At 43.2% G+C, this 18835-nt stretch overlaps 1 protein-coding gene across 6 annotated transcripts in view; it reads right to left on the reverse strand.

Moving 5' to 3' along the window:
* SORCS1 (sortilin related VPS10 domain containing receptor 1) overlaps positions 1-18835 on the reverse strand; it is a 588824-nt gene that overhangs the window by 370811 nt on the left and 199178 nt on the right. For all 6 annotated transcript variants that reach the window (XM_019035469.4, XM_055354006.2, XM_055354007.2 and 3 more), the window contains exon 2: positions 9396-9463. In XM_019035469.4, coding sequence (XP_018891014.4) covers positions 9396-9463 — 68 coding nt within the window. The remainder of the gene's footprint in view (positions 1-9395; positions 9464-18835) is intronic.

Below are 18835 nucleotides of genomic sequence, written 5' to 3' on the forward strand. Positions count from 1 at the left end.
GTATTGAAAATTCCAGTCCTGATGAAAGCCTGGGGAAATCTGCAAACTATTATTGCTTGCACGTGTATGATTTGTTGCAACCTTCTTGGAATGTAATCTCGAGTATCATTTACAATACAAATGCATTCATTTTTGATACAACAATATCATCTTAAGAATTCTATTGTACTTTATAAAGGTAAAATTACTAAAGTAAAAGGATATGTTTACAGATATGTTTATCGGAGCACTGTGTGTAGTAACAACTCTTGAAGAAATGAACTAAAGATCTATCGGAAAGGTAATGGAGAAGCAGTGTAGCACAGGCATTCAGAGAATAGTCAGGAGCCAGCTCTGTCTGACTAGCTGGCTGTCAGACCATTGAGCATGCTACTAAATCTTTCTAAGTCTTACTTCTCTCATCTAGAAACTGGAGCTACAGGCTGGGCGCGGTGGCTCACGCCTGTAATCCCAGCACTTTGGGAGGCCAAGGTGGGCAGATCACCTGAGGTCAGGAGTTCAAGACTAGCCTGGCCAACATAGTGAAACCCTGTCTCTACTAAAAATACAAAAAAATTAGCCGGGCGTGGTGGCAGGCACCTGCAATCCCAGCTACTCAAGAGGCTAAGGCAGGAGAATTGCTTGAACCAGAGAGAGGCAGAGGTTGCAGTGAGCCAAGAACATGCCATCACTCTTCACAAGAGTGAAACTCCATCTCAAAAAAAAAAAAAAGAAAAAGAAACTAGAGCTACAAACAGTGCCTATTTTATGGGGTTGTTAAAAGGATAAAAGCACTGAAAACACTTCTTGGTATGTAGGAAGCAATACATAAGTTAATTAAGCATGCAGTTGTTTAACTCAATATACTGTGCAATATGCACACTCTGGGATGCTTACAAGCCTGGCCCATTTTTTTCAATGCATTCATCTGGACAGACACCCAAGAGTCACTGGTAAGTGAAATATATCAGGTTGTCGTAGTCTAGTGAATAGTATACTTCTGTTTTCTTAAACAAATGAAAAAGTAGACCTACGGTATGTATATATCTGTTGACACTTCTTAGTTGAGTCATAAAGATATGAAGAGAAAAAAACAATAACTCAACATCACAGACATCAGGAAAGCTGAATCTAGGTGGTATGTAAGAAACTATTCACAGTTTTTTGAAAAAAAATGTATCTGTGTCTTTTCTGGCTCATTGTAATGAGCATACATTACTTTTGTGATTTTTTTTAAAAAAACAAGGTTTAGTAAAATAAATGTAGGCAGGGTGGAGTGGCTCACATCTGTAATCCCAGTGCTTTAGGAGACTGAGTTAAGGGGACTGCTTGAAGCCAGGGGTCCAAGACCAGTCTGGGCAACAAGGTGAGGCCCCGTCTCTACAAAAAAAATTTAAAAATTAATCTGGCGCAGTGGTGTGTACCTGTAGTACCAGTTACTTGGGAGGCTGAGGCTGGAGGACTGCTTGTGGCTGCAGTGAGCTATGATTATTCCACTGCCTCAGTGACAGAGCAAGACCCTGTTTCTTAAAAAAAAAAAAAAAAAAAATTAACTGTAGGCCGGGCACAGTGCGTCACGCCTGTAATCCCAGCACTTTGGGAGGCCGAGACAGGCAGATCACAAGGTCAGGAAATTGAGATCATCCTGCCTAACACGGTGAAACCCCGTCTCTACTAAAAATACAAAAAAAATTAGCCGGGCGTGGTGGCAGGCGCCTGTAGTCCCAGCTACTCGGGAGGCTGAGGAAGGAGAATGGCATGAACCCGGGAGGCGGAGCTTGCAGTAAGCTGAGATAACGCCACTGCACTCCAACCTGGGAGACAGAGCAAGACTCTGTATCAAAAAAAAAAAAAAAAAATTAATTGTATAAGTTCAGGAACCACAACCAGCTCCAAGTGACACAAATATGGAATGGGAGTTACAAAACACAAAAGAATCTAGAATCCAAAAAGCCACAATCCAGAACACCTCCGGATCCTGCCTGAGCGCTTGACTAGCTCCCTTAGACTTTGGAGAGGTACTAAACATTTGTATGCACAGGTGTAAATAGCATCATTAAATCTGTGTGACATGAAGAATTCTCTTGCCTGGAAGTTATCACACTCTGGTTTTATTATTATTATTATTATTTTCTTTTTAGGATGTGCATATAGCCTTGTGTTTGCAGCAGAGTGAAAACTGGATTTGGTAGCAAAACATCCTTCAAAGCAGGGACTAACAATCTGACCCAAGCCACCCACTGCTCTTCCCCTGGATGTGGCGTGGAGGAGAAGGGAGGCGTTGGGACTCATTCACAGGGCTTGCAGAGGGCTCACAAACACGCAGGTGAGTTCCCTCCAGCCTGAACCCAGGGAGTTCTCCAGAGAGCACAGGCTGCCCTCATCCCTACACAGCCTCTGATTCAAGGCCATTATTCACAAACACTACTGGGGAACTTCTCTTGATAATCATGATGTGTAATGCCCACGAAAATGTGTCTCCTGAGAAAAAGGGACAGGGCTGGCTACCAATACAGAATCACATCAAAAGCCTAACACATTCTCTCTCCTTAAACTGCACTTGCTTTGTGCCCCTCCAAAAGCAGGTTTTGCTGTTTGAGAAGTACATACTTCTGGAGACCTAGTTAGAAGCCTGCTTGTGTCCCATGTGGATCTGAGAACAGGACACTGAATTTGAGAAGTCAGCTATGTCAGGCAACCTCTAAGACAGACAGACACTGCAGGTTGTGTGCTGCTTTAAGAGAGTAGACTTCCAGCTCCTTCCAGAATTGCCTAGGGCTTTCTCACCAGCTAAGCCTCTCTCAACAGAGTACTGATTGCCCTAGTATAACAGGGGAAAAAAAGATGAATATATTTCTTCTCAGAAGTACTATACTCTAGATTTTGACAATTTATCTATCTCAACCTTTAAGCTTATCTTGTACCAATATGATAAAACCACCACACTCTCCAATTCTCAAAGCTTAATCCACTATAAACTGAAGACAATTTTTAAGGTGCAGTGAATTGTTCGGCATCAAATCATCCCCCTTTCCTCTCATTTTGACTCCCTGAGTGAAGAACAACACAAAACGAAACAAAAATCACCAACTTGCTCCAAGATTAAGGTGTAATCAATGACAAGACCAACTGGGAGCAAAAGCTCATTAATTTGGTACAGTGACATCTCGCTCTGTCTTCCCTGGTTTCTGGATATCCAGCAAGGCTTACAGCCCTAGGACATCACTATAAGGTCAACAGCCTCTTGGCCTCTTGCCTACCCTACCACCTCAAGGGCATTTGCCAGTTGCCCCTTTCTGACTCTTCAGCTGCTAAAACTTGTAAAGAATAAGGGCTCAATTGAAAAGTGCATGTATCTATTTGTTGGACAAGAAGCCATTTCTCTGTCACACTGTATTTTTCAGGAGTAAGGCAATTGCTGCTCAGAATGTTACAGCACGTAGAAAACCCTATTCACTCTGTATATGGTGTTTGTACGTGTGTGTGTCTGTGTGTGTGTATATATATACACACAATACATATATAGATATTATATAATAATATACAAATGTATTTCTATAAAATATCCTGTTGCTTGTTTGGGTATAGAAAGATCCACCAGAAGGCAGAGCTCTGGAAGACAGATAAGCAATGAACGTATGGAGGTCAGCAACATGTCTGTAAGTCTATAGGCTACTACTTGCTAATTGTGCAACCATGGGCACACCATAAAAATGAATTAAGAGGATGTAATAACACATGTCTAACACTCAGCATCATGCCAGACACATAGTGAACACCCAATAAAGGTTTCCAGTATTGTCATTATTACCATTATCATTATTATCACTAAACGAGCAAGGTGTTGGGTTCAAGGACTCAAAGATGAGTTACGAAGAGAAAATATCCACATGAGGAAAGTAAAGAAGCAACACTAATCTCATATTTTTATTACAACACTTATGGTTGTGTGAAAGTCTATTTACATTATATCTGTCTTATTCTGGGATCTGGCATTTCTGGGCGGCTGCTTCAATAACTTATTCAATACAATTACATAAGGAGGGATACATGCAAGTGTATTTCCCTCTCACCTTGACTGTCCACAGATCTTTGTCCCCCTCTAAAAAGGAACACCTGGCCAGGCACGGTGGTTAACGCCTGTAATCCCAGCACTTTGCGAGGCCGAGGTGGGTGGATCACGAGGTCAGGAGATCGAGACCATCCTGGCTAACATGGTGAAACCCCGTCTCTACTAAAAATACAAAAATTAGCCAGGCATGGTGGCGGGCATCTGTAGACTCAGCTACTAGGGAGGCTGAAGCAAGAGAATGGCGGATGAACCCAGGAGGCAGAGCTTGCAGTGAGCCGAGATCACGCCACTGCACTCCAGCCTGGGCGACAGAGCAAGACTCCGTCTCTAAAAAAAAAAGAACACCTGGAGGACAGAGCCTATCTGCTGTTGATCTAGGTACACACACACACCTTCCCCTCGCTGGACCAGATCATTCCAAGGCATGAAGGAGTTAATCAATACAACACCTTTGAATAAATAAAAGAAATAAAATACAATATAATAAAATTATCTTTGGATGACCATGAAGTCTGTTGTGTTCACTGCTCTGTTTAAAAACAGAGTTACTGAGCACTAGCTATATCCTAAGTGTTGTACTTGGGGCCATGGGTACCTTGCAGATGTCTAAGACTTGCCTGAGGTCATAGTCCCCAATTTTTGGCATAGGCAGGTTTTCTGAGCATAAAGTACTGAAATCACCCCAATAGTCCCATAGACACTTCTTTTGGATAAAAATAGGAATTGGCCCTTCCTGTCTTAAAGCTTGAAACTTAACATTTGTTTCATCTGAGTTCCCTCCTCAGGAAAGGCCCTGGAAGCCTCTCAAAAAGTATCAAAGAACTAAAACTCACTAGCTCGTTGCATTCAGACAATGAGATGCCAGGCCCCTCATTTTATTTCCTTACCCTTCGCTAGTTCCTGTTTTCCAACACAGTTACGTTTCTTCCCTGCTATGTTAAACCCCTAACTTTAGTGAGTCAGGGAGATGGATTTGAGACTCATCTCCCATCTCCTCAGCTCTAGCACCCGGTTAAAGCCTTCTTCCTTGGCAATAATAGTTGTCTCAGTGATTGGCTTTCTGTGCAGTGGCCAGCAGGGCTGAGATTGGATCCCTGGTGTTTTGGTAACAGTATGAGCTGGTGCAGGAGAAAGTCAGTTTGTGCTAGGCCACCTAGTTTCCCTCAAGCAAGGCTGTGCTAGACAACTCAGAACCATAAGGCTTTCTCTTCCTGACCCCTGTCCTCTACCCACCCAGGCCTGTCCCATTCCTCCTCTGTATTAACATACCTACGGAGGTTCCCTAAACTCTTGAGTATGGGCACTGTGAGCTGTTCAAAAGTCCTACCAAGGTTTCATATATGACACATTATATATTATATTATATTATATATTATATATTATAATATGAAGTATTATACATATTTTTCCACCTTATTCTCTGTTTTCTAAATTACATTTTCAGTAAGGTATGTGTCATTCCTATTAAAGTACTAAAATGACCAGGCGTGGTGGCTCATGCTTGTAATCCTGAGAGTTTGGGAGGCGGAGGTGGGAGGGTTACTTGAACCCAGGAGCTCAAAACCAGTTTGAATAACAAAGTGGGACCCTGTCTCTATAAAAATAATAATAAAAAAAATAGCCTAGGGTAGTGGCAAATATTTGTAGTCCCAGCTACTTGGGAGGCTAAGGTGGGAAGATCACTTTTATCTGGGCCTTTGAGGCTGTAGTAAGCTGTGATCATGCCACTGCACTCCAGCCTGGGTGACAGGGTGAGATTCTGTCTCAAATAATAATAATAATAATAATAATAATAATAATAATAATAATAATAAATTTAAAATAAATAAAATTACCAGTTTCTAATATATCACATACCTGAAGTAGTCACACCAGTATATGACATATGGCAAATGACTATTAGGCATACATTTTTAAAATATATTATGTATCTGTGGGTATAGTGTGTGTGTGTGTGTGTGTGTGCATGCGTGTGTGTATACACATGGTCATCTCTCAGTACCTGGAGGGGATTGTTTCCAGAACCCCCCATGAATACTAAAATCCGCAGATGCTCAAATTCCTGTTAGAAGATGGTGTAGTATTTGCATATGACTTACTGACCTTCTCCTTGGTATATTTAAAATCATTCCCAGATTACTTGTAACACCAGATAAAATATAAATATTATGTAAATAATTGCTATACTGTATTTTTTTACTTGTATTGGTGATAGTGTTGTGTTGTTTTTAAATTTTTTTCCCCCAACAGTTTTGATCCAAGATGGGTTGAATTAACAGATCTAAAACCCATAGATAGGGAAGGCTGACTATATGTATATATATAGTCATGTATCACTTAATGAGGTGGATGAATTCGGAGAAACATGACCTTACGTGAGTTTCTCATTGTGTGAACATAATACAGTATACTTACACAAACCTCAAAGGTATAGCATACTACTTATGTAGGCGTAAGGTACACCCTATTGTTCCAAGACTGCAAATCCATACAGCATGTTACTGTGTTGAACACTGTGGGCAATTGTAACATCATGGTATTTGTGTATCTAAATATATCTAAACAAAAGAGGTACAGGAAAAATAACAGTATAATTTTATGGGACCACTATTGTATATGGTGTCATTGACTGAAATGGCATTATGCAGTGCATGACAGTATGCATCCTTCAGTGAAATTCATCTTAAGATTGAGAAGCCAGCAGGTCATTCTCGCCACACTTTCCCAGATTTCACCCAAGTAGACTGCTTCTTCAGAAGGGAAGCCTGATACTAATGGGATGTGATGCCATCTTTTAGATTAACCCTTTCCACTAAGTTTGAAAAGGACATTCTTCTTAGACTGGACCATCAGTAACAATGCCCCTTCATGGAGAGAAAAGCATACTGAACCTGAGCTTCCACAGTCTAGCGCAACCTGCTCCTCAGGCCCTGCAGGCATGCTCTTTCCACCGTGCAGGTGGAGAGTTATGACTGCGTAAGCCTCTGTCCCAGTGAGACAAAACTGCATTATCTATTAAATTTCTAATATGCAGACTATACTTTATATGGAAAATGCACTGCAGAAAAAAATGCTGGCTTTTACTCTTATACATGGAGATCCATTAGAGAAATCTATCAGGGAAGTATGAAGTTGCTCAGAGTCACAGAGATTCTGATGAAGGGTTACAGAACTGAAGCAATATAGTAGGTGCGGGCTCCTTAATGCACAAAAAAATTATACTTTTATTAAGTCCCCTACCAAACTTCCCACACTTTCAGTTACATCCCTGTAACTAGGGACTATACCCAGAACTGGCAGCTTAGTTTTCAGGCTTCAGGCTGTCTTGCGGCTTGAAGGTTGGGTTTCATTGGGGGCTTGTCCCTATCTGCCTAGGAATTTGTTGGCCTTCTACTACTATCACAATAATTTTTCAAATGAATAGATACAAATCCCTTAGCGTAGAGGAGCTCCTTGAATACCAGCATGACTGGGCAGTTGGGCTACCACGGGTCTAAAATCGTGGATGGGAAACTCCTCCGAGACCCAATATGTTTTTCTCTTTCTACCTACGGCCTGCACCTCCCCCATTTTGAGCCTATAAAAACCCTGCCCTCAGCCACACGTTGGGACTACCCGCCTTCTGGTAGGGACTACCCACTTTGGGTCTCCTCTCCACTGAGAGCTGTTCCGTCACTCAATAAAACTCTTCTCTGCCTTGATCACTCTCCAGTTGTCCGTATAACCTCATTCTTCTTGGATGCAGGACAAGAACCTGGGACCCACCCAACAGTGAGTGAGAAAGGAGCCGTAACACTGTAGCCTTCCTGTCCTCTGTCGGTGCCAGGCAGCTGCCCCACACAACAGGAAGTAGCAGTGGGGCTGGGCCAGCCTAGGAGCCATGGGCTAGAGCAGAGCAGTGGGACTGAACGAGCTGTAACACGAATGAGCTGAAACCCACCCCCACCCCGTTTGCTGCACTGTGGCTGGTGGGAAGGAGAGAAGAGCTATGACCCTTCTGGGGGCCTAGACCTCAACTCCCCAAGCCAGGGCTGTGTCATGCTGTAACACCCACTTTGGAGTTCCATGATTGCTGGTGTCCCCGAGTTTTTAAGGCACCACCGCATTCCCCTCGTCCAGACACCAGCGCCCAAGGCGGAGGCCCCTTGTCATACACCTGGTCCAGCCACAGCCTTGCACAGAGCCAATGCTGGAGCCGCCCACCCCACCACAGCAGCTGGCGCACCTGGCTTGCCCTTGGCAGGCATGAGATATCAACCAGTAGTATGAGCTGAGTGCAGCCTGATGGGCCAAGTGGGCAGAGCAAGCCCTGTGGGCACAAGCAAAACTCAAGCAGAGGCACTGCTGGCTGTGGAGGTCTCTGGCCGGCGAAGAGACACTGAAAAAATCCTGTATCATTTCCACACTCTATATGTGTGAAGCAATACAGTGTGAATCCCAAAGATAAGGGTGTGCATGAGTGTGGGTATGCATGCCTGTGCTGCTGGTGAGCTGCAGGACCACCATGGAAGGGAAGTTAGTAAAGGAATGTTGCCCTGGGCCAGGTGCGGTGGCTCATGCCTGTAATCCCAGCATTTTGGGATGCTGAGGCCGGCCGGCAGATCACCTGAGGTCGGAAGTTCAAGATCAGCCTGACCAACATGCAGAAACCACGTCTCTAACAAAAATACAAAAAAATTAGCCAGGCGTGGTGGCGCATGCCTGTAATCCCACCGTTTTGGGAGGCTGAGGCCTGCAGATCACCTGAGGTTGGAAGTTCAAGATCAGCCTGACCAACATGGAGAAACCCTGTCTCTATCAAAAATCCAAAAAAATTAGCCATGCGTGGTGGCGCATGCCTGTAATCCCAGCTACTCGGGAGGCTGAGGCAGGAGAATCGCTTGAACCCAGGAGGCAGAGGTTGCGCTGAGCCGAGATCGCGCCATTGCACTCCAGCCTGGGCAACAAGACCAAAACTCCGTCTCAAAAAAAAAAAAAAGTTTCCCTGGTAGAGAGCCTCGTTCTGCAGACCTAGAGGCTGTGCTGATTCTTCTGCAAAGAGACTTCCAGTCTCACTTCTGCTCCAATAAACTCACAGGTCAGTGAGACGGTGCATAAACACAACCTATCGTACAGGTTAGCAAAAGAATCTGGCTGACTAAAAGAAGGGGTCTATAAAGAAAGTAAAGCTCTGGCCTGCCTGGAGATAAAGCCCAGCGCATCACTAAAGGAAACAGAGAAGAGAGAGAAAGCAAGCAGTGCACATCACCAGGAACCTTCCTGCCAGGAAAAAGTGGGTGGGACAGCAGTAGCAGGCATCATGCTTAAATAACACGGTAATTATTAGCTCCATTTATCTACATACCTCCAAAGCGAGCTCTCTGTGATGCTCCCCAGGTTATAGTCATAGAGCTTTGTCAAAATGAGAATCACCTGAAGGCAAAAGAAGAAATCATGGTTAGTCTCAAACAATTACAATCTCTTAGAACTGAAATGGCCCAAGGGAGGGCTTAGGATTCCTTTAATAGGCGCTTAACATAATTGAATGAATTGTTACAGCATTTGCCGCACTGACTGGGGAAGGGTTGGCTTGTCTTTCTGCCTTCCACTGAATTGCTTAGGCCTATCCTCTCCCCAGCTTTCTCCCTGTCACCCTGCAGCAAGGGTTACCTGCTCCTGCAGGCATTTCTTTCCCTAGTGGGTTTAGCGCTTTTAGGGAAGGCTGGCAGAGCTGCCAAATATGCACACAACTCAGGTACTCACTGAGCAGATGCCTGGGAGAAAGGAAGGTCAATGATTAGTTTCCAGCCCTAGTAGCTGGGTGCATTGAGCAGGTTACCCAATGTGCCTAGCTACCATCTTTTTGGGAGACAGCAAAGAATTATTTGAAAGAATGTCAGTATGCCCATTTATTAAGGGGGATGAACAGTAATGCTATCTCCCAAAAGAATTGCTGTTTGGAGTTAAATTAGGAAATAAATACAAATTACATATCTATTAGCATGTGGTTTTTTTGTTTTTTTTGTTTTTTTTTTTTGGAGACAGAGTTTCGCTCGCTTGTGTTGCCCATGCTGGAGTGCAGTGGCACGATCTCGGCTCACTGCAACCTCTGCCTCCCAGGTTCAAGTGATTCTCCTGCCTAAGCCTCCCGAGTAGCTGGGATTACAGTTGCCCACCACCACGCCCGGCTAATTTTTTGCATTTTTAGAGATGGGGTTTCGCCATGTTGGGCAGGCTGGTCTCGAACTCCTGACCTCAGGTGACCCACCTGCCTCAGCCTCTCAAAGTGCTGGGATTACAGGCGTGAGCCACCGCACCTGGCCTAGCATGGGATTCTTAAATGTTAATTCCTTCCCTTTGCTCTATGTGAGCTTGGTTTTAACTTTCTTCTGACTTCCAATTTCTAGGAAAGCCATTAAATAGAAGCCACATTGGCAGGGCTAAACGACAGCATTTTAACGAGCAAATCTATTTCATGGGGTCCAGATAATTACCGTGTAATATATTTCTTATGGAACTCTCCATAAGAAACAGAGAAAATCAAAAATTAGGAACAGGTCTCAGGAAAGAAGCCGTAGAATTGCGGAATGCTAAATTTAAGCTATATTCGCTCCACAGCAAATCCTCCTCCGAAATAGAAAGCAGCACTATTTCCAACTTTACCCAGAGGAACCTAAACTATTTCATTCTTTCAGAATTCAACGAACATTTATTAAACATTTATTAGGAGCCCAGGATTTTGTCTGACGCCAGAAGAGAACACAAAGAAAAACAGATTCCGTCTATGAGTCCGTGATCCAGTTAGGACAGAAGCGCTAATGAAAGAAAAGGGAAGTTGATAAAGAGCTATATACCCCTTCTCAGTCACACCGAAACCCTTCCCGTCACAGCTGCTCCGGAAGACAGCTTCTTTTGGTGTCTGCAGCAATGAACAGAGTCCACCTGGTTACTTGAAATACATGAGCCCAAGGACACTTGCGAAGATTCCACAGAGCAGTGTGTGTTCCTAACCACTGATTTCTCCACCTTTTACTTGCTCTTTTTACATAAGAGAAAAACATTATGGGTTTGCTCAGTTTTCTGTCGAAGTTCGTATTTTCCTCCCGGTACTCATAACCTAGAACATTTGGCCCAGCCCAGCTGTTTCCAACTCAGCAGAAAAATGTTGACATTGATTTCCTGAATTATTCTCTGAAGGCCAAGGGATCATTTCTAGCCACAGTGAGCATAGAACATTCTAACCTTAAATTCCGGGGCTGTAAGCTGCTGAGGAATGCTGAGTCCAAGTTCCACTCTACTAGCACAGCGTTTGATTTACTGAGGGCACAAGCATCAGTGAACACATTCTTAACTTTTTAATTTCACAGCAAGCAAACTGGAACTCCCTGACCTTAGGTTTGTTCTGAGTTCAAGGAAAAAAAAATTACAGTAACTTAAAAACAGGCAGAGATCCCTGAGTACCTGTCATCTAAGGTCACCCCTCTCCTAAACTACAGCACAGCTTCCTTCCTTCCAGGTCCTGTTCAAAACTTGCTTCTTTAGCAAAACGTGAGCATGTGTGAGGTGCGGGGCACCCTATGGACACATCAGATGGCATGCCTGTGGTGGGGGCATATGCTTAACAGATCCATGTGCCAATTAAGTTGCTCTCAGTGCTAAATTTCAATCACCGCCATCCCAGGAACGCTGATCAGTGGCAGCAGGGTGGCTGTTTGTTTGAAGACACAGAATGATGTTGCTACTCCACCTCAGTACAATTTTGCCGAATAAGCCTATAAATCCCCCACCAAGAAAATAGGGGTGTGGGCATAAAGCATTTCTAGATAGTTGCTCTCCTGATACAAGACCGCAGTAAACTAAATAATGAAGTTCAGCTGGTCACAGGCTGTGTCTCCCATTCTTGTGATGAGGGAATTCAAAGGTCCCCCAGAGAAGGAACCCTTTAACCCAGCATGTAATGGTGTGGAGCCACTTGCACAAGCACACAGAAATTGTTTAAGCAATCCCAGGGCAGGCAGGCAGGGAGGTAGCCCTCTTCTTGCAGGGCTAGTAAAACTGAAATGCCAGTGATACACTCAGGCAGTTTATCAACACAGCACCAGAAGTAGAGTCCTTTATGACATTTGAAAGCATATCTGCTTGAATCAATCTATTTAATCTTTCTGTTTTCAGAACAAGAGCAAGAAAGAAGGCACAACTGCTAACCTTTAGTTTTCAATCAATTATTTGAGATTTCTTTTTCTTTTTTCCCTTCACTGCCTCTGTGCATTATTTACCACCTTATTACTGAACAACAATGCATCCTTATGTTAGATATGTTTTGCTGTTTGTTTGTTTGCTTTTCTGTGACGGCAATACTATTTAACAAATCAGTTTCTGTTAAGGGATCCAGAGCCAAAATCACTACATTTAAAAGAGAAAATGTGAAAAAATGAAATTGCCTCCCTATTCTGGTTTTATTCTCTGTTGTTTTTGTTGTATTTTTCAAACTCAAAATGGGGCAAAATGAAGCTGTTTTGTTTGCTTTCGTTTTTGTTTTGAGATGGGAGTCGCGCTCTATTGCTCAGTCTGGTCTCAACTTCTGGGCTCAAGGGATCCTCCCACTTTAACCTCCCTAGCAGCTGGGAGTAAGGTGCAGGACACTGCGTCCAGCTTTCAGTGGAACTTTTCAATTAAGTGAAATGTTGTATGTGATTAAATAATATACACATAATTTATTTTTATTCATTCAGCACACAATTTTCATGTATAGAAAAACTCTGAGTTCAAGTGTAGAGTATTCAAGTTCAATCAAAAAGCAAAGCTTGATGAACACATATACATCTCAAAATGCATATGAACACATATACCCCCACACAAAGTGGCATATCCATCAGCACCCCATTTATTTCTGTATCTTGTTTTCATTATACAGTGTTAAAACATCCCTGATTCAAAACAAGTGGTCACAATATGGTTCTAGCTTTTTAAGGTTCCTCTCTAAATCTTAGGATATTATCTTTAAGTAGCTATGACCCAAATTATCTAAGACTTGATAACTTCCACCTATGCCATACCAGGACCTCCGCATCCAGTTATTTCTGGGATTTCCACAGTGACATGCTTCAAGTATCCCCCTCGCCAGTCTAGGACTTGCTGTCAGCACATGACATTTGTACTTCTTTCACTGTGACTCCTTCTTGCCACATCTATCGCTTACACAACTTTTGGGAGGAACTTCACTTGGTCCATACGTTTTCTCTTTTTCTCTCTCTTTTTTTTGAGATGGAATCTCGCTCTGTCGCCAGGCTGGAGTGCAGTGGCGTGATCTCGGCTCACTGCAACCTCCGCCTCACAGGTTCAAGCAATTCTCCCGCCTCAGAGGCCTCCTGAGTAGCTGAGACTACAGGTGCGCCACCACACCCAGCTAATTTCTGTACTTTTAGTAGAGATGGGATTTCACCATGTTGAGGAGAATGGTCTCGATCTCTTGACCTCGTGATCCACCTGCCTTGGCCTCCCAAAGTGCTGGGATTACAGGCGTGAGCCACCACGCCCAGCCAGTCCATACTTAGAGAGAGGATGCCGGTGCCCACTCACCAAGCTGCTGTTCTCAAATCACCCATTCCTTGGAGGGTAGAAGGGTGCCAGAAACAGTGCCAGGTCAGGTTCTGTGCAGGAATGGGAGAGGGTCCAAGGGAGTGAGCAAGGGCTTCTTCTCCCACAGCACTGAGCCACATTTTCATGACCCGGGCTCCCAAAGTATTAGTGACCCTTTGCTCAGGCCCTTACAAAGCTCCTACTGAATAATTCCATCAACTCTAGCCCTCACTCCCTCTGGATAGGGAGTTGAGAAACCATCACAAAGGACTCTGTGAGAGGAGAATGTCAATTACATTCCTCCCTTCTAGCCCCAACCTCTTTCTGCACTGGGTTACAGAACAAAAGCATTCACAAACAGATGCTGGTATATGGATGACTAATAAGACTGCTCCACTGTAAATTACCAAAAGTCAGTGAAAAATATTCTTTTGTATCAAAACGGTAGGGCAAGAAGCCTTATTTACAGGTATGCATTGAAATGAACTAACCTGCCAGCAGCATAAGACAGGCAGTCTCTCCTATGCCAATTATCAGTCAAGTAACACCTTTGACTATGACAGCATGGTTTTTATTATTAACATAAAATATAATTTAGAAGTGAAACCTCAAACATTTAAGGAACCTGAGAACACCTTCCTGGTAATCTCGTTCTACACACAGCAACTTTTGAAAACTTGTGTATTAACTAAGTAGTAGATGGTAGAGAACCAAAATTTTTCTATGCTTTTCTAAATAGAAGCATAGGAATTTTCCATTTCTTTTCTTAAAAACAAAAACATAGTGTCTTCCTCTTTTTATTTACTAAAGAATTCACCCCACAGAAAGTGGGATGGAAGTGAGGCAGGAGACTGGAGGAACTTATTTCCTGGTCCTGGCAGGGTGAAATGAAGAAACCTGCAGAACTAGCAGATGACACCAAAGGCAATCTCTAGTTGCCATCGCTGCTCTCCTTAGCGTAAGACACTCCCACCAGTTCCATGACAGTTGAGAAGTTCCATAGCAACACCTGGAAGTTACCACTCCTTTTCTAGAGATTTGTGAATAGCCCACCCCCTAATTTGCAAGTAATTAAAAGTGGGTATAAATATTGCTAGCAAACAGCCCATATAGTGCTACTCTGGGCTATGGGTTAGCCCTGCTCTGGAAGGAGTTGCCATTCTGCTATACATTGCCACTTAACAAACCTGCTTTCTTCTACCATCAGCTCACTCTTGAATTCTTTCCTGAGTGAAGTCAAGAACCCTCCCAAGCTAAGCCCCAATTGTGGGGTTCACCTGCTTTGCATCAGGAGGTTGGGGGGGTGTCAGTGGATTTGTAAGGATACTTAGCCCGCCTACTGCTCATCCAAGGATGTCTTAGAAAATGGGGACATATCAGGGCTGGGCGTGGTGGCTCACGCCTGTAATCCCAGCGATTTGGGAGGCCGAGGCGGGAGGATCACCTGAGGTCAGGAGTTCAAGACCAGCCTGACCAACATGGAAAAATTCCATCTCCATTAAAAATAGAAAATTAGCCTGGCATGGTGGCACATGCCTTCATCCCAGCTACTTGGGAGGCTGAGGCAGAATTGCTTGAACCTGGGAGGTAGAGGTTGTGGTGAGCCAAGATCGCAAAATTGCACTCCAGCCTGAGCAACAAGAGCAAAACTCCATCTCAAAAAAAAAAAAAAAAGAAAGAAAGAAAAGAAAAACAAAATTGGGACATATCTCTTCACTCTTTAATTAATAATAATTTGCATTCTTGTTTTCCTCTATGTCCAACTGTGGAAGCAGTACCAAATCTCAAAAGAAACAAAAGTATGGGCTTAGGATTAGAGTACACGATCCCAAAATGTCTTCCATTCCTTATGGTCTATATTTCCAAATCCTGAATAATGCAGATGATGACTAGGTCCTAGTCTATAAAACAGCACTATTTCTTTTGTATTTCTCTCAACCACTAGTGATTCAGGGATGGCATGGGCTGGTGCTTCTTGTAACACATGGGAAGACTCCACAGCACTTAGCCATACTAATGGTCATAATTGCTCTTGCCTGGGGTGGGCCATAGTCTGGCTTGGGTGAGCAAGGGAACAACCACACTGAAGATGCCAGCATGTTGGGCGGTGCTGATGCTGGCCACCTTTGTCCTGCTCCCACCATCTTACAGCAGGCCTTAGTGTTTTTTCATTGTCCAAGCTCCGATAGCCACCTCTCTGCTTATTTCAGCAGCTTGCTGGAGACCAATTGTTTAGATGTATTTACAGATCCTGAGGAAAGCAAATATGGGGGAAGAGAATAATAAGGAGCCTGAAGAGATTTGGAGTAATCTTTCATGAGAATCAAAGAGTTGGATAAAATAAGAGAGCAGTGTTCAATGGCCAGAATTTTTTTTTTTTTTTTTTTTGAGACAGTCTTGCTCTGTCGCCCAGGCTGGAGTGCAGTGGCACGATCTCGGCTCACTGCAAGCTCTGCCTCCCGGGTTCATGCCATTCTCCTGCCTCAGCCTCCCGAGTAGCTGGGACTACAGGCGCCCACCACCACGCCCGGCTAACTTTTCGTATTTTTAGTAGGGACGGGGTTTCACCGTGTCAGCCAGGATGGTCTCGATCTCCTGACCTTGTGATCCACCCACCTCGGCCTCCCAAAGTGCTGGGATTACAGGTGTGAGGCACTGCACCCGGCCAGAAATTTGTTTTTGATTGTTTTCTTTGCATTCCAATTTTAGGGAAAAGCAGCAAACTCACAGCACTAGTTTTCTTCAAAATATGCATGTTCCAGATTGTGTGTCTTTGGCTAAGTATTTATTTGACTTTCCAACTTAAACAGAGGTTCTCATTTTTTGGGGGACCCAAGAATCCTTTAAGAATATAATCTGATACAATTTATGGGCATAAAACAATAAATATAACTTTAATAATATTACTCATCTCTTGAATCCTGGGGGGGGCATACATCCAAGAATAAGAACTTCCATAATTTTCAGAAAATAAGAGCTTTCTTTAGAAGAAAAGAACTTTCAGCTCCAAAATTCTGCAGATTTAATTTAATAAACATTTATTAAGCTTTGTTAAAAGGCAATAATTTAAAAATACACGCTGTGAGGATACAAAACAAGGAATGATATTTGATATGAGTCTCTAAAAGCTCAGTTTTAGGAGAGGCAGACCCATACACAGGTACTTACGAAATATGAGGAAAAAAGATGTGAAGCAGGAGGGAAGTGTTTCTATCTTTCAAGGAGCAAGTAAGAGAGATGTAATCAAGAGATATTTCTTAGAAAAGGATGAATTTAAGACAAATCCCTGAAGATGAGTGTGATTCTGATGAAGATGAGAGGTATACAAAAGATACTGTAAGGAAAGGAACTGAGGGAGAAAGCTCAGAGAGCATTAAGAAAAGGTCAAGTCTTCTGGTTTACCTAAAGGTTAGAGTATGAGTAGGGACCCAACACAATATCAGAATACAGAGATAGGCTTTGGCACTATTGTGGAGGACCTTAAATATTAGGCTGGTAGTGTGCTCTGCTCAAAACAGAAAAGGCTTTGGAACCAGAAGACGACCAGATTTTGATTTTTAATTAATTATTTTTTATATAGGCAAGGCCTTACTCTGTCACCCAGGCTAGAGTGCAGTGATGCACTCATAGCTCACTGCAGCCTTGAACTCCTGAGCTCAAGTGATCCTCCTGCCTCAGCGTCCTGGGTGGATGGGACTACAGGCACACACCAGTATGCCTGGCTAATATTTTATTTTGTTTTGTTTTATTATTTTATTTTATTTTATTTTATTTTATTTTATTTTATTTTATTTTATTTTAACTTTTTGAGATGGAGTCTCACCTTGTCACCCAGGCTGGAGTGCAGTGGTGCGACCTTGGCTCACTGCAACCTCTGCCTCCCGGGTTCAAGCAATTCTCCTTCAGCCTCCCAAGTAGCTGGGACTACAGGTGCGTGCCACCACACCTGGCAAATTTTTTGTATTTTTAGTAGAGACGGTGTTTCACTGTGTTAGCCAGGATAGTTTCGATCTCCTGACCTCCTTATCTGCCTGCCTCGCCCTCCCAAAGTGCTGGGATTACAGGCATGAGCCACTGCACCAGGCCTAATTTTTTTTTAGATATAGGGTCTTGCTATGTTGCCTAGGCTGGACTCTAACTCCTGGCCTGAAATGATCCTCATGCCTCAGCCCCACAAAGTGCTGAGATTACAGGTGTGAGCCACCATGCCTGGCCAAGACCAGATTTTGAGTCCTGGTTTAGCCACCAGATCTAGCAGAATGCCGTTAGCAGCAAGAAACAGAATGCTAATAGTGACTCAAGCAGTAAGTGGTTCATTATGTCATATAGCAGGAAGTCCAGAGTTTACGCAGTTCCAGGACTAATTTAGCCCAACAATGTCATCAAGGACCTAAGCAATGTCCATGTGTCCCCTCTGACAGTGTCAGCACTCAGTGCTACTTACCCTAATGTTTGCAAAGCGGTCATAACACTTCTTTTCATCACCTGAAGAAGTGGCTATACTCAGCAGAGTAAAGAAAGGCCTTTGGTGTATACATGGGTTTTTGTGGTTTTTGTTGTGTTTTTTTCTACCTAGGGAAGAAACTCTTTCCCAAAAGCCCTGCCGGCAAAACTCCCTTTACCCTCACCAACCAGGATTCTGCCGCATGCCTACATGCAGTTCAATAAAGATGGAGAAAACAAGGAACTGGTATTTCCACTTGACATTTTCTATGATCAGAGGTGGGTTCTGCCAGCAAAGAAAGAGTGGGGAATGGCTGCTGAGTAGCAAATACTAGGGTGTACCACTGTGTGATTTTCAGTAAGTCACCTGAATCCTGAACTAACTTTTAGCGTCTATTTGATGTCTACTCTGTGTGCCAGATATCATAATTAAGAAATTTCAATTATCTCATTGTTTTATGATGATGAAATTGAGCCACAGAGAAGCTAAGTAAGTTAAATTACTGAGCCAGTAATTTGAAGTCTAAGTCACATCACATATGGAATCCTAATCCCTGTGCTGAACTTTCCTCTCTGGTATCCTGTCTAATATGGGTATGATGATTACTAGAGGCAAGGCAGAACCACTGAAATGCCCTCACTTTCTGTTCATTTCAAAAACATTTCTTGAAGCCCTGTTACGTGTCAGACATGGTAGTAGTCACAAACCCTTCTCTCACTCTGCCTTCTTCTAGACATTGCTGGAATATATTTTCCTGATCATCAACATGCTTGAGTTTTTAC

The sequence above is a fragment of the Gorilla gorilla genome, chromosome 8, assembly GCF_029281585.2.
Source record: "Gorilla gorilla gorilla isolate KB3781 chromosome 8, NHGRI_mGorGor1-v2.1_pri, whole genome shotgun sequence".
Taxonomy (NCBI): domain Eukaryota; kingdom Metazoa; phylum Chordata; class Mammalia; order Primates; family Hominidae; genus Gorilla; species Gorilla gorilla.